This window comes from Symphalangus syndactylus, chromosome 8, assembly GCF_028878055.3.
Source record: "Symphalangus syndactylus isolate Jambi chromosome 8, NHGRI_mSymSyn1-v2.1_pri, whole genome shotgun sequence".
Classification (NCBI taxonomy): Eukaryota; Metazoa; Chordata; class Mammalia; order Primates; family Hylobatidae; genus Symphalangus; species Symphalangus syndactylus.
Window position 1 is genome coordinate 129,416,051 of NC_072430.2, and position 16,601 is coordinate 129,432,651.

Here is a 16,601-nt window from a genome sequence, read left to right on the forward strand (position 1 = left end):
AGCAGCTTCTGTCATTCCTGTAGACTTTGTAGGGGTAGTGAGGTCTGACTCCACTCTCACATGACTTCCAGCCTGCTATGTTTTTTTTCTGTTGCTGTCTTTGTGGAGTTTTGTCTGATTCAAGGTCAGGAGTTAGTGGCTACAATTGACAGACTGACACATCAGAGAAATAAGGCTTCTGAAGCCTTCAGGCAGAATCCTCACGGGGCTAAAGCTAAAGCAACATTTGCAACTTCAATTTCAAGGAGAAAAATGTCTCTAAGGTTCAGGAAAAGATTTTTTCTTTTTCACCATAGTGTGAAAACTAGTACAAAGATACATTTTCACTGTAAAATTTTTCCCCTGACGAATTTCCAAATCTAGAGTGAGCAGAAAATGAGTGGTGGGAGGCAGGTAAAAATTGCCATCATCGGCTGGGTGCGGTGGCTCATGCCTGTAATCCCAGCACTTTGGGAGTCTGAGGTGGGTGGATCACAAGGTACAAGAGATCAAGACCATCCTGGCCAACATAGTGAAACCCTGTCTCTACTTAAAATACAAAAATTAGCTGGGCATGGTGACACGTGCCTGTAGTCCCAGCTACTCAGGAGGCTGAGGCAGGAGAACTGCTTGAACCCAGGAGGCGGAGGTTGCAGTGAGCCAAGTTCAAGCCACTGCACTCCAGCCTAGGTGACACAGTGAGACTCTGTCTTAAAAAAAAAAAAAAAAAATTGTCATCATCATGACCTTTGCGGCCTTGTTCATAACCTGTGACTTTCTTTCATCCCTCCTCCTTGGGCTGTGGGATGGGAAAATTCAGACTCAGCAACCTACTGGGAGACTGTAAGGACCACGCTTGGTGAACAGATGGCCTTTGGTGAGTGCTAGCTACGTTGAGGATGGTAATGATGATGATGCTGGTGGTGATGACAACAATGATGAAAAAAATCTGTATCTATAAAGCAATTTGAGTTCTGGCTTTTATGCAGCTTAACTCAGTTTTCAGTGCTTGAAAATACATATTTTCAGCTTCTCTTGCCTAGGCAATGGAGTTTTTCTTATTATGAAAGGTCTATTGAAGCTCATTTCAATATTTTGGTAAGTGATCAATTGGTGATTGGAACCTTTTTCTAAAGAGCTTGGAAATGTAAACCTGTTTTGTAAAATGAGTAAGAAGGAGATGGAGGAGCAGAATAAAGCATTTAATCTGCTGTCCACTGGGGTTTCTGTAAAGAGTTTTGAAGCCAGACAAATGGCAGCTCTGAAAATGTTTGAAATGCATGCTTACCTTATACCCAGGGAAACTATGAAAGCAAAGCCCGCTGAGCTACAGACACTATCTGAAGGAAGGCTTCAATTTCAGCTCTGTCTGTGATATAAATGATTTACAAACAGGGACACAGAGTGACGAAAACCATGGTCAGTTTCTCTTTTGCTTTAGCCCCAAGGTTATAAGCTGACTGCATTTCAAGGCAATGGGAAATGTGATCTCTGCACTTCCTTTGCTAGTTTGATTTTTAAAATGTCATTTTGCAATGCAATAAACACCTTCATCTGCTCTGGTCAAGAAAGAACACACCCTAGTTAAACAAGGACTGTATGAATTATGAAACTTTAAGGCAATACATTATGGTAAATTGTACTTCAATAAACTGACGACTCCTCAGATGCTTTTGCAGGTACTTCAGAATCTTGCAATGTCCCTGGATCATCACTGTGATGTCAAATATAAGGGCCCCTGGTATTATATTAGACTGATTCAAAGTTCACAAAGAGAAGAATGCATTTGAGGAGGAATCTAGTATACAAAAGACAGGCCAGAAAATGTCAATACCAGGCTAAATGCTAAGAGAAGAGAAACTACATGAATGAATTTCTCTGCATTCATGTAGCGTCTCTTAGCATATAAATCGGAACTCAATTATGATGTTTAACTTTATGGTATAGATATGTGGCCTAGATCAGTGACTTTCCTATAGGTGGAGAGCCATATCATGTCCCAAAGTGGAGATGGTGGTTTTCCACACTACGCATGCACATTCACTCCTCACCTGAACTCCTTTTTTATTAAGATCCTGAGATGCAAGTACACCCATATAGGCATGACTGCAAACTATGGAATCTATGGCCTTTAGTGGATAGAATAAAATTCTCCCAGGTCTTTTACTTAATTAATTCTAGGGGCATCTGATATTTTAAGTTATGTAATGGGTATTCACTTGCTTTCATGTTAAATACTAGAGCCTAAGGACTTCATTGATTATAGTTGATGTTTGCTCACTGCTGCTGTTTCATTACTATGGAAATCAATACCTCAGGGACACTTTGGAGGACACTTTGCATAGGTTGCTGTATGTCAAATTTCCATATTGATGCTGATGCCGAGTGTTGCATTAGACAATTCATGTTGTGCAAGACTTGCATTTTTTTAAAGTTCCTGCTATGAACGATCAGTTTTAAACCTGTTTTCTAGTGTCTGGCTCATTACAGACACAATTAGTATTAAATACCACAGCCAAAACTATAAAATGAGAGCAGTGGTCTGCATGGGACACTAAAAAAATGTACCCAAAGGCCTTTGTGCAGGCAAAGAGCCTATTGCATATCATATTTCCATAATCTTTTTAACATCATTGCAAGACACGTCAACTTGGATATTAAAAGGTAAGTTTTACAGGGACATAAAGCACCATTATGAATAAGATATTATTTCTGACCATGGAGATTATGCTAATCAAGTAATCAAGATTTTATCTTAAATCTTCGGAACCTTCATTCTGTACACATTTGGGGGAATGTTCAAGTCTACTTGGTATTTATCATTGAGTGTGAAGTGATGTGTGCTGTCTGCTCCTGTTGAATCCCATAGTTCTCACTCTCCATGTGGTGTCTTGAGACAGGCATTTGAATCTCATCTGAGCAATGATGAATGAGGCTCTAATTTGCTGCTTATCAGGATGACCTCCATGAGTTCTCCTTGTTCAAAGGCGGCTGGGTTTGAGCTTATGGAGTGTCATGCTTAGGCAGTTTCTCAGTCAGAGGATTTAACAAAACACTTTGTCTTTTAAGCTCAGATTGGAATTTTTTTTTTTTTTTTTTTTTTTTTTTTTGAGAGAGAGTCTTGCTCTGTCCCCCAGGCTGGAGTGCAGTGGTGCGATCTCGGCTCACTGCAAGCTCCACCTCCTGGGTTCACACCATTCTCCTGCCTCAGCCTCCTGAGTAGCTGGGATTACAGGTGCTCGCCACCACATCCGGCTAATTTTTTGTATTTTTATTAGAGACAGGGTTTCACCGTGTTAGCCAGGATGGTCTTGATCTCCTGACCTTGTGATCTGCCCACCTCAGCCTCCCAAAGTGCTGGGATTACAGATGTGAGCCACCGCGCCCAGCCTTGGAATTTTTTATAAAGATAAGTGAGAGTACGGCAGCATTAAAAAAATAAAATCAGGTGCAAAATCAGCACACTTTACTGAGGAGTCTGAAAGAAGAATAAAGTTAGGTCATTTGCAAGGGCTCCCCCCAATACTTCCCCACTGCCCCCCGCAGTCTATTTAGTACAGGGGTTTTCAAGTATTCTTTTAGTAGGTGAGTTAAGGGCCCATAATCCCAAATTTATAAATGAACATAGAAAATGCTGGTATGGTATGAATGTGGGAAGGAATTTAAAGAATTACAAAAAAGTATGTACTGGTCAGACAAGTAGGGCTGAATATGGACAATATGTGGATATTAAATGTTTTCTCTTTCCAGGTTAACTAACAATAATTATGTTGAACCATATAAAGTTGCCATTGTTGTACATAAAAAAGTGGTTGAATATAGGGAATTTCATATGACTCAAAATGATATGAAGAAAATCCTTTGTCACAGAGCTCTGGGTACTGGCAGGTTATTTTGGACATGGCTTGTTCTCCAAATTTCTTACCTTGCTCCTTTCTCGGTCTCTGGAGACTTACCCAGATGTATTGGGTAAAGATTTATTCCCTGGTTCATCTTTTATGTTTGGAATTAGTCCCATCCCCTCTGAGAATGCTCAGAGCTCACCACCATAGACCCCCATCTCTCTAAGACACTCCTTCGGAAAAAACACAGTTTTTTCAGTATCTTGGGAGGTGCTCACCAACAGCCATCACTCCAACTTCCAAAATTCTGACCATTCTGGTCTCCTTAATAAGCTGCAACTCATAGTGGCCTGAAATAAGTAGACGATCTACAATACCAAGTCTATGCTACATATATTTAAGATACGTGGTACCCATAGTTATCTCTGTGTGTGTTTGTGTATGTAAGGCTTTCAGACTACATCTACCTTTAGGCAGAAAGATAACATGTATGAAAAACAAAGGATACATTTTTGTAATTCAGATAACTGGCATAAACACAACTTAGTTAAAGAAATGCAGGATGACTCCAAAAATGAATGAAAGCAGGATTATCTCATCCTTTGTACCAAATGTTGATTTGCACAAAAAGGTTAAGGTTCAGTAAAACCATACAGAGGGAAGTGTGAGGGGTGTTAGAGCATGCAAATGGAGAGTGAGAGTGAGTGAGAACTTACCACAGCCTGGAACAATCAAGACCAAAAGAAGAAAAGAGTAAACATCTGCATTAAAAACTATTCGAAAAGCAGCGTGATTCACTTCTACCTGCTTTAGAGCCCGTATCTCATATTGGTTGCAGAAACCATCTGGTAGGCAATCCTGTTTTCATGATCAGGTTATTAATGGAGTTTTTTACGTTTTCATTGGAAGGAATGCCTGAGGAGTTACAGAGGCATGTCTTGGTGACCCGAAAGCACATCTTTTGTGCTACTTCTGTGCTGCTCAGTTAGCCTGTGGCCATCTCCCTTGAAACTCTGTTTTTCCCTTTCAATTCTTCTGCTCCCACATCCCCTTCTCGACTCATAGCATTTTCTGCCATTTTTCTTGCTGTCTTACCAATGTCACAAATTGTATATTTTCTTCATGGCTTCCAAAATGGCTCCAAAATGCCATTTTCTCTTCTCTCTCTTCCTGTTCTGAAGGTTCCCACACTTCTCTCTCTCCCAATCTATGTTCTCACTTCAGATAGTTCAGATTCTTTTCCATGGACCCCAAAAATGTCTAAATTTGCTTTTTTTTGTATAGATTGTTTATGCAGACCCCCATTTTTCAGACCATTAGTTTCTCTGTCTCCACTATCTTGATATTCCTGTGTCCTGAGAAAAATCCTAGTTGGATTAATTTGTTTATAATAAATGGCTACTTGGTGATACTTATCCTTTCCAGGTAGAAAGTATCTACCTTTATTAATTCAGAGGTTAGCTTTTTTTTTTTTTGATGGAGTCTTGCTCTGTCGCCCAGTCTAGAGTGCAGTGGCGCGATCTCGGCTCACTGCAAGCTGTGCCTCCCGGGTTCATGCCATTCTCCTGCCCCAGTCTCCTGAGTAGCTGGGACTACAGGCACCCGCCACCACACTTGGCTAATTTTTTGTATTTTTAGTAGAGACAGGGTTTCACCATGTTAGCCAGGATGGTCTCGATCTCCTGACCTTGTGATCCGCCCGCCTCGGCCTCCCAAAGTACTGGAGTACAGGCGTGAGCCACGGCGCCCAGCCCAGGGGTTAGTTTTTAAGCTGCCTTTGGTGAGCAGAAGAAAATATGTATTTTTCAAACAACTTCAATGGGGATTGACCTAGAATGAACATGCTGGAGTTGACTCCTTCAGCTGCAGCCTTAAGAGCAAGAAGCTGAGCCTGGTGTGGTGGCTCACGCCTATAATCCCAGCATTTTGGAAGGCTGAGGCGGGTGGATCACGAGGTCAGGAGTTCAAGACCAGCCTGGCCAACATAATGAAACCCTGTCTCTACTAAAAAATACAAAAATTAGCTGGGCATGGTGGCACCTGCCTGTAATCCCAGCTACTCGGGAGGCTGAGGCAGGAGAATTGCTTGAACTGGGACCCAGGAGGCGGAGGTTTGCAGTGAGCTGAAATAGCGCCATTGCACTGCACTCCAGCCTGGGCTACTGAGCAAGATGATGGGTTGGGGGCAGAGGAAGTGTGGGGTCTGAGAGCCACTGCCATTCTGAAAATAAAAGCATGGGATGTCTATCCACACAAGCAACAGTCTAAAATATGTCTGCTGAAACATAATAGCGTTATAAGCCTTCCTGAAAAGAAAATGAATGGTGCCTGGGTTTAGCCCATTGAAAATGTTGCTCAGAGACATTCATAATTAATATATAGTATGTTCACTTTCAGGCCAATACAGTGGCTAAGTAATATTTTCCATCTTCTTCATTGCTTATGCAGCAAACTGGGAAAAATAACTTTGAAATTACATTGACTTGCAATATAGGAAACAAAATAACCATCTGGTATTCTGTCTAGAAACAGTGGTAGTTCGAAAATAGGAGAAAAGAAATTGTGTGACAGTAAAATCAAAGGTTTGATATGGTGGAGCCCCTAGGAATTCTCTTATTTCCTAGAATATTAGGAACGTTACTTCTTAAAACATGTTCAATTTAATTTCACTTTAATATATGACACAAACTTAGATATTTTAGGGTGAGCTGGAAAGAAGAGCATGTTGAAAAATAAGTGCCATCTTTCTTCAAGAAGTTAGAATCACTGTTAACTCAACCCATGGATTTCTTTGCTCACTTGTTTCCCAACTTTGTACATTCCTATGGACAAACATGTAGACCATCACATCCAGAGAAACACTCAAGTATAGTCAGACACACCCACACCTCTCCATTCACTGGCACACACAGATGTCTCATAAAGAACGAAAGACAACATTCAACTGCTCAGCAGAATTTATGGGCCATGTTATTCCTGGTGAACTTACCTGCCCGTAAAATGCCACACGATAGTAGCGACCAAACAGCCGCTTCTCCGAATTCACCACCTCTGCCACTTTCAGATATGACCGATGAATGTCGTAGTAGAGATCTGACAATTTCTGAAACCATAAGTGAAAGAGTTTCATGAAGATGATGCTGACATACAAATAAGGGAGTTTTTCATTTTGAAAACTGTAAGTAATTTTCCAATTCAACAGAGGATATTTTAATTAACTTCTAGGGGGTTGGAATACATACTTTGAAGTCTCGTTGTTTCTCAAAGACAGCAATGATGGGCTTGTTGACATCAGCAATGAGTTCATATCGCTCAGACTTCCAGAGAAACTCCACACACATGTATAGCTGCTCCACCAGGATATTCTGCAATTCCCCCAATCAAAACGAGATTTTACATGATTAGGGTTGTGGCTCATGCCTGAAACTTGGTTTCAAAGCTATTGCACTGTCAAACTTTTCCCTCTGTTACTGGCATTTAAAACCCAGCAGGGGATCATGGTGTCATCTTGGATTCTTGCCTATCCCGCATTACCATTACCTAATTCGTGCCCCAAAAGTGCTAATTTAAATCTGTGAAATGCCTTCAGATCTGTCTCTTTCTTCCCATTCCCACTGCTACTGACTTACGTACTCCCTGACCCCTGCAATAGTTTTGAGCAAATCTGTTTTCCCTCTCCAATTGCTGCTCTCCAGTAATCTTTCTTTGTAAGACATAAATGTGATCAGGAGATCTCCAGTGCCTTAAACCTTTGTGGGAACTCCAGCATGTAAACTGCTATCCAAATTCTGGCATGGCCTTCAAGAAGCTCCACAATCAGGCACCAACCTCCCTCTCAGTGACCCCTTCTTTCAATGCTCTGTCATTGACTTTGCACTTTGGCCATACCATATACCACTCCATTATTAGAATACCCTCTGACCTCCATACTTCTGTCTGTGTTACAGATGCACCTATAAGAACCTTCTTATTTCACACCTTCAAGTCCTATCAAGACTCAGCACAAAAAAAATGAAGAGCTTTTACTTACATTCCATTCATCACCATTTCAACCACTTTCATGTAAAAAAAAAGTTCCCCTTCTAATTGCAACTGTATATAATACCTAGATTTGGCCACTGGGCATCTGTTTTTGCCTGGCCATTCCCCACCCTGTAGGAACTCTGTCTTTCTCAAGATCCTAAATTCTTTGAGAGCAGGAATTATGCCTTATTTTTTTTTTCCAGCCCTTACCTCAATTCCTTTCATATATTAGTGGTTTAATAAATTTTCAACTGAATAAAATTATATAAGCTTTAAAGCAAATGTATGATATTATTGGAATGTTTTCAACAATTCCTTTTAAGAAAAGGTTCTTAAACATTATTTAAAATAGTTAACATAAATATGTAATTATATTTACTTCGTTTATTTGCAACATATGCTAAATTGATGTAGAACCATATGTAAAATTGTATTAAAATTCATCTGAAAATTTACTTTCTGTATAATTTTTTCCATTTATGTAATACTGACTTAAACATTAGCTTATAAAATATTTTACTTAATGAGAGGAGTTCTATTTTCTTCACCAGAACTATTGCTAAGTAATTCTCAGTAGAAAGTTTCTTTTTTAATTAATGAAAAAGAACTCTGGTTATGTTCCATAACAGAAGGTTTTCTAAAGAAACTAGTGAACTTTTACGTCCACTTGTATTTGTAAATAAACTTGCTAATGCTTTTAGAAAAAAAGCTATGATGAGTTCGCAAAATTTAGCATCCTTTATCACCTTTACCAAAAAGCCAGAGATTTTATCTTATAGAAGAGCTGATAATATACATTTGGGCCCATCTTAGAGAAGTAAGACTTAGTTTAAATTTTCACTGAAATCTGATATCTACTAATCTTGGCTTAATTTTAGCCTGCATTTCATTTTGTCTAATTAATTTATATTACAGAATAGCTGTAAGCTTGTTTCCCCCTTATTTAGCTTAATGTCACAAGCCAATGCATCTCTTTACTTAGTTACTGTACACGAGATAATTTTGGTCTAACCTCATTGTATGGTGTATCCTGCATTCCAGAATCCTCTTTCATTGCTCCTTCTTCCTTAATGTTTGGGGTAATGCTCAAAAAAGCTGGCCATCCCATAGAGAACATGCCTTGGGAGGACCAAGCAGAATAAAACGTTATTATTTGAGACAAATTTTGCTTAGATTAGATAATGCCTTTCTTCGTGATGTTACCAAGTGGTAGTATTACAAAGCTCACACAATCAACAAGATGGTTAGATTATGACTATTGAGAAATACTCTCTGCCAGGCAAACAATATTCCCCTTTTTATAATTTTTGTATCATTTTCAGGTGGCATTTTTTATAAAGAAATAGCATGGGATTATGGATAGAACATAAGATTTGTGGGTAGATGTTGCAGTTCCAATCTTCTGGTTTAATTAATCTCTGAGACTGTGTCCCTCTCTTGTTAAACTGGGGACATTAATATCTCTCTCAAAGGATGTTGAAAGGACTCAAAACATTAATATTTGAGAAAATACCTGGTACACTCAGCACATTATAAAGACAATGCTTGTAGTCAGGTGTGTGGGTGCCTATAATCCCAGCTACTTAGGAGGCTGAGACAGGAGGATTGCTTGAGCCTAGGAGTTTGGGGCTAGAGTGAGCTATCACCATGCCATTGTACTCCAGCCTGGGTGACAGAGTGAGACCCTATCTCTCCCACAGTGGCCCCCAGAAAGACAAGACAATGCCCAATACTTGCTTTTTTTTTTTTTTTTTTGAGATGGAGTTTTACTCTTGTTGCCCAGGCTGGAGTGCAATGGTGCCATCTCGGCTCACTGCAACCTCCGCCTCCCGGGTTCAAGAGATTCTCCTGCCTCAGCCTCCCGAGTAGCTGGGATTACAGGCGCCTGCCACCATGCCCAGCTAATTTTTGTATTTTTAGTAGAGATTGGGTTTCACCATGTTGGCTAGGCTGGTCTTAAACTACTGACCTCAGGTGATCTGCCCGCCTCAGCCTCCCGAAGTGTTGGGATTACAGGCGTGAGCCACTGGGCCTGGCCAATACTTGCTGTATTTCGCTCTTTTACATTATGTAGAAACCTTTTCAAATTTTCTTGGTATCTTAGCCACCAAGATTTAAAAAGGTCTGCCTCTACAGATACATGTGAAAACAGTTGATAATGGGTAACATTCCCAGAGGAGAGATACATCTGAACTGTGGGGAATGTGAGTGACTAGGAGCACTAGCTGGAGTGACAGACCAGCCCCTGAACTTTGGCTCCAGCGCAAGCTAACCATGACATTTGGGGCAGATTATTTAGCTTCTCTTGTTTTTCTCACCTATAAACAGGAGGTGATAATAGCACCTAACTCACAGATTTGTTACTGGCAACTAACTGAGACATTGCTGATACAGGGCTTAGTGTGGTGCCTTCTATGTAGCAAGTGCTTTTTAAGTTATCGCTAATACTTTTGTGGAATGTTTTTGTTTTTAATAATCAGCTCATTGGTTATGTAACTAAATGATCACTCCCCAAACATGCTAGAAATTATAAATATAATAATTATTGCTATCTAATCCTTGCTTTTCTATGTTTTATTTTTCTACTTTTTATAATAATATTAAACATATATTAAACTACATGAGAGTTAATTGTAGGAGAAGTCACAACATACTTCTTGCAGGATGACGATCACTTATTAGTACAACTGAAGCAGCTGTACTTTCTGGGGTCGCCTATCTTCACCTATATTCATACCATTGTGCACATTGTAGGGAAGGGATAGTTTACTCCTTTGACTCAAAAATATCAAAATAGAAAAGTATATTAAGGGCTTCAAATACATGCCAATGACATTCACATATATGCTGATGATATATGCTAATTAGAATATGCTGATATAGCATATATCATCAGCTAATGTATCATCAGATATAGGTTAATGTATCATAGATGATCACCTTCCTAATTTTAAAGTTTATTAAACAAATATATCCTTTTCTTGATGGACACATTATATTCTAATATCACCTTAGGTCTAACATTGGGCATTTAAAGCATTTTGAATATTAAAGATTCACACAACTTTTTGGTATATAAGTTTCCACAAGTTCTCAAACTAACAACTGCCTTTATTGGTTTTCTTCAATTTTGTTCTTAGAATTTGAAAGTCTTTATGGAACGTTATGGCATCTGGTTATGATAAGCAATAGATGAGGAGGAAGGGTATGTTAAATAAGGCAGTGATGTTTTGATGACTTGCATATAAATATCAGGCTACATAGGAAGTGTGACACTAAGCAAGAAGATTCCTGAATTTTTGGGTGGACATGAGCCATGGGTGCCATAGGGTGCCACACCTGGCTTCTTCTCCAAGGTCCTCAAACAAGTGACCTCACTGTCTCTCAGTTTGCTTTGGTCATTTGGTTCAAAAGTCTTTTTTTTTTTTTTTGAGATGGAGTCTTGCTCTGTTGTCCAGGCTGGAGTGCAGTGGCGTGATCTCAGTTCACTGCAACCTCCACCTCCCGGGTTCAAGCAATTCTCTGCCTCAGCCTCCTGAGTAGCTGGGATTTATAGGCACCTGCCACCACGCCCGGCTAATTTTTTTTTTTTTTTTGTATTTTAGTAGAGACGGGGTTTCAACATCTTGGCCAGGCTGGTCTTGAACTCCTGACCTTGTGATCCACCCGCCTTGGCCTCCCAAAGTGCTGGGATTACAGGCGTGAGTCACGGCACCTGGCCGGTTCAAATGTCTTATATGCAAAATCCACTGAGACCTTTTAGAAAACATACAAATATTTAAATGAATAAGGGATGAATTATGTTTCTGAAATACAGCAAGTAAAGTCCATTTACATTTCGTTTAAGTATTTTGATTTTCAACATCTAAAAATGTATTTCTGTTGTTTGTACACGGAGTTTTCCACTGCATTTGGAAAGTTAAACCAGTGTTATCAAACAGACTACAGTTCATAAAATTTGCATTCAAACAAATTTTTGCAAGAGAATGTAGATTTAATGTGTAAACTATATCACTCACTTTTTTGTGCAAAGAGTAACTCTTTAGTCATTATTATAATTTCAAAAAATCAGACATTAATGATGGAATATTTCTAAAGGAAATCTGTACCATAAGCCATATGTTATAAATTGTCAATTTATACTTTTTAAAAATGAAATGGAACATGCTGATTATAAAGTCCTACATATATAGAATATATATATGTATATGCCTTCATTTTTCTTTTTATTTATTTTGGAGATAGAGTCTCACTCTGTTGCCCAGGCTGGTGTACAGTGGTGCTATCTTGGCTCACTGCAACCTCCGCCTCCTGGGTTCAAGTGATTCTCCTGCTTCAGTCTCCCAAGTAGCTGGGATTACAGGTGCCTGCCACCATGCCCGGCTAAATTTTGTATTTTTAGTAGAGACCAGGTTTCACCATGTTGGCCAGGATGGTCTCGAACTTCTGACCTCAAGTGATCTGCCCACCTTGGCCTCCCAAGTGCTGGGATTACAGGCGTGAGCCACTGCGCCTGGCTCTTTTATTTGGAATAAACAGTTTTATTACATTTAAAAACTAAAATAGATTCCTCTTGCAATTTCAAACAATTTACCAATTTCAGAATAAACATCCCTATGGCAGACTGGCATGCAGATTGGTAGCTAAATATGGCTGTAACTCATAAACTTGAATGTTGGAGAACATACAGTTCTATTTGCTGACAACTTTTCAGTTATTTAAATTTTATCAATTTTGGATGGGATTTCTGAATGGCAGGAGTTTAAGTTTTTTGCAGAGTAAGTTGTGTAGATCTGAGATAGCTTTTGCTTCTAAGAATATATTTAAGAAAGTTTCACTGAAGTAGAATTTAAGCAGCAAGTGGATTTCCTCTGCATTAGGATAAATGAGCAGTTAGGTCACTCACTTCCTCCACTGGGAGTTGTTAGTAATGAGTTGCTATCACAGGGGTGGGTGTCCTCCGAGAGCAGGGATGCTGTGCAAATCTTTTCCACTTTCCAGTAACCTATGGTAGTGCAAGATGAGGTTAGGACATTGCTACATGTTTATGTTAATACAAGCTTTTGAGACTACAAATCGTTAGCCAATGATGCATTCTCGTTTTGAACTAAGAAGTTGGCCATCCAGTTAGCCTTTGCTGTACATAGAATAAATAAGTCAATGGCATGATAGACTTAAAATGTTAAAGTACAGCATAATTAGAAGTATCTGTGAAAGCGATTATTACTTAATTAAACATAACAGATTAATAAAATGTAAAATTAATATATTATTTCTATTAGGCTTCAATGTGTTGATATCTAGGCTTTTTGCCTCCCTCACGTGGTCATCTTACCCTTTCTTTTCAGATATTCTGCAATGAGAGCAGCAATATGGATGTAACACATGGCAGCCTGTAATGAGAAAGAAAATAAAGAGGCTTAGGGGACGGAGTTTAATATAATTAGGGCTAATCTTCCAAGGCGAGTCAGTATTATATATCAGAATATGTTAGAAGGATCCTTTGTAATGACCGAATTGAAAGCAAGAATCAATTGTATTTCCAAAAAATTCACCATCATGAATAAAATGAATATTTGGGCTTTTGTTTGTTTGTTTGTTCTTGATTAGTTTGGAGATGGGTGAAGGAGCTAGCCCAAATAATTTTCCCATAGAATTCTCTTCCTCCTTAATGACTAAGCCTAGATTAAAAATAAATCATAGGTCTCCTTTTAAAATTAAAACTATAACTCTAGTATTTAGATATTAATTGGAAATAAAAATAATCTGCCTTCTAAATAACTTTTTTTTTTACCTCCTGGGATAGCCCCTCTGAATTTGTGTTGCCTTTAAAATGGTCACCTCACAAGTGAGCACTTGATTAAGTAGTGTGACCTAATGTAACACCTGTGCTCCCCACAAACCAGATTATACTGCTGATGTTATATTTTACTCTAATGTCTCTTATGAAGCCCTGAACATTGCTGAACACATATTACAACTCGACTTGCTAAAGATTCCGAATAACTTCAGCTTTTTCCTTTTGAGGTTTTATGGAGGAATTTCATCATTTTCAGAGCAGCCCAAGGGCTTCTCATTCTTGTCCTCACTAAATTTCTGCCAAGCCAGCCTTCTGGTTTCCATTCCAGAGTCCCTGATTACCACATGTGTTTAGAAGAGCTTCAGAGTTTAGGACTATCCTAGACAAATTAATCTCTTTCCCGAAGGGACATAGTTCTGGAATAGAGTAGAACTTCCCATTTGGTACTCAGAAGCCGTTGGGTGCTGTGAATTGCTGCATATGATCCACCCAGTATTGAAACTGACATAAAAAGTTAAATGTTGACTTATAATCCTCACACAGTGGACTCTCCTCATGTGGTGCTAAGGATCATTAATTTTTCCATGGCCAGTTCAGACTAGCTGTAAATGAGGACTGATTCTCCCTGCCTGAGTTTACTCACTATGGTGGCAAGCTTCCCCATTCAACTCTAGTTGCAGAGAAGTTTTAAAACACAGAACATTAATTTAACGACTCAATTCCCAGACACCCTTACCACACTCCTCCTTAGCCTCAGGTTTTTAGCATTCAGCGTTGCATTACAATTTCTACACCTGCAGTTGCCCCCACTGACTCTGGCCTTTATTTGATGTCATTTACTTAGTGTCAGGTATCCTTGAATGTTATATGCAAATTTATTGTATATGATATATAACTGAGTCATTTCTAGATTAGTGGAAAAACATGGTATCTTTTTCTAATCCATGCTGTAAATGAAGATCCAATTTTCCTGATGAAGAGGACAGTACTGATGGTAAATGACCGAGCCTTGGCTAATCACCTCAGATAAATCTCCGTTTCTGGCGTGAATCTTGGCCATACTTTCCAGCCAGGTCCTCCGTAGTTCAGGAGTGCTTGCATAGGAGTTTGCCAGGCTGTACTGGAGATCCACCAGCATCTCGGGGTCCTTCTCATGCTCCTTCATCTGGGCCGTGGCCATCAAAACAGTCCTTATACGCTTAGTCAAGTCCTTCACCTCTGCTGGGAAATTGCTGTTCTTTGGAAAAGAGAGAGCCTGGGTCATTATCTGTTTAGAATCTACAGGTTAACTGACTTTAAGTTATGCTAGTAATTATGGCTAGGCATAACAGTTTGGAGCATTCTATATATAGTTATAAATGTGTGCATTCTATATATGTGCATTTTATGTTTTGTGACTGTGGATATACACATTTGAAGATAAACATTTCAGGAGGCTCTATTATTTTGTCTTCAAGAACACCTTCTTCTGGTGGAACATCCTGATTGTCTTTGAGATATATTCCCCTTCCTGACTCTAGTTCATGTGATTTGAATAGGTCAGACTTTACTCCTAGAGACCATGGGTGGCACGTAACACTGGCCTGGCCAGTTCTATTTTTTGCTCCTCCAGGCTACAGTGATTGGTTTAGGGATAAGCATATGATTTAAGCTTGGATCAAAGAGATTCAGTTGTGGGACTTTAATTGGAACTATCAAACAAGGTGATTTTCTACTCATAAGATACTACTAGGGTCCTTAGGATTTCTGAGAACATGCCGAGGGGGATAGCCTGTCTGGAAATGAAGTAAACAAAGAGGAAAGCTGAACTGACAGTGAGAGAGGCAAGATCGAGGTAGTAGAGGGATGGGTCTGAAAATTATTTTAATCCCTGGGTCCAGCCATGACTGAAGCCTGGCTCTAGACTTGAACTTTTCAATATAATGACTACAGGAGAAGTCTTCAGAAAGCGCTAAACAAAAGATAAGATGAATTTTCCCCCAAATAGAGTTAGGAGTGTCATTGTATTTCTGGATATTTATGGTAAATCCTCTTGTTCTAGGCCATTCAACCACGCATATTGGGAATGCCACTTAACAGATCACATGCTTAAAGTGTAAGAGCTGCTTAACGATTCAAACAATAAACTTGACAGTTTACTTTGAGGAGTGCTCAAAGCTCAAAGTCTCAATAAACAAAATAAGCAATTATTATTATGATTATTATTATTTTTTTTTAGAGACAAGGTCTTGCTCTGTTACCCAGGCTGGAGTGCAGTGGTGCTATCATAGCTCACTGCAGCCTCAAACTCAAACTCCTGGCCTCAAACGATCCTCCTGCCTTGGCTTCTCAGTGTTGGGATTACAGGCGTGAACCACTGTACCCAATCTACTTTTATGATTTTGATATCTCACAAAAGGAATCCACTTCAGATTGAAAAATTTCTGTAGTAAAAGCCTACAAAGCATTTCTTACTTTCATTTGCTTATCTCCATTGGCGAAATTATTGGTAATTGCAAGCGAATGTTGAAACCGAGAGCCTCCAATCCCAGCATCGGCTATTAACTGGCTCACAGCTTTGATGAGCTGGAAGAGAAAAAAAATGAACTGAAAAACAAGACCAGAAATAGTCTTCTTAAAGAAATCTACTGGGCTGGATAAATGTATTATTAGTTTCTCCCTGTAGGTCCAATAAAAGAAGTGTTTACGTATTAAAGCTCCAGAACGTATTATTAAATCTAGGGTGTTTCCTATAATCTTAAATACCTAAGAGAGGCTGCAGGAATCTTGGACTCTTGGGATGCCTAGAAGAAAAAAAATTATGTTTGGAATTTGGCGGGGTTTGACCTGTTGGAGCTAGCCATGGTTTCCTGAGTTGTTTACTCCATGTGATTCTACTTCCTGGCAGAAGAAAGGAAAGTACAAGTGGAGATAGGGCTCTGCTGATTTGTGCCCAGCTGCGCCCCTACTATTAAACA

General features: G+C 39.3%; 1 protein-coding gene across 14 annotated transcripts in view; it reads right to left on the reverse strand.

Moving 5' to 3' along the window:
- Positions 1–16,601, reverse strand: part of DOCK10 (dedicator of cytokinesis 10) — a 277,997-nt gene that overhangs the window by 15,168 nt on the left and 246,228 nt on the right. For all 14 annotated transcript variants that reach the window (XM_055290801.2, XM_063645746.1, XM_063645741.1 and 11 more), the window contains 7 exons: positions 16,099–16,209; positions 14,666–14,881; positions 13,180–13,237; positions 12,751–12,849; positions 8,857–8,963; positions 7,064–7,186; positions 6,811–6,924 (listed from right to left, as the gene is read on the reverse strand). In XM_055290801.2, the coding sequence (XP_055146776.1) occupies positions 6,811–6,924; positions 7,064–7,186; positions 8,857–8,963; positions 12,751–12,849; positions 13,180–13,237; positions 14,666–14,881; positions 16,099–16,209 (828 nt within the window). The remainder of the gene's footprint in view (positions 1–6,810; positions 6,925–7,063; positions 7,187–8,856; positions 8,964–12,750; positions 12,850–13,179; positions 13,238–14,665; positions 14,882–16,098; positions 16,210–16,601) is intronic.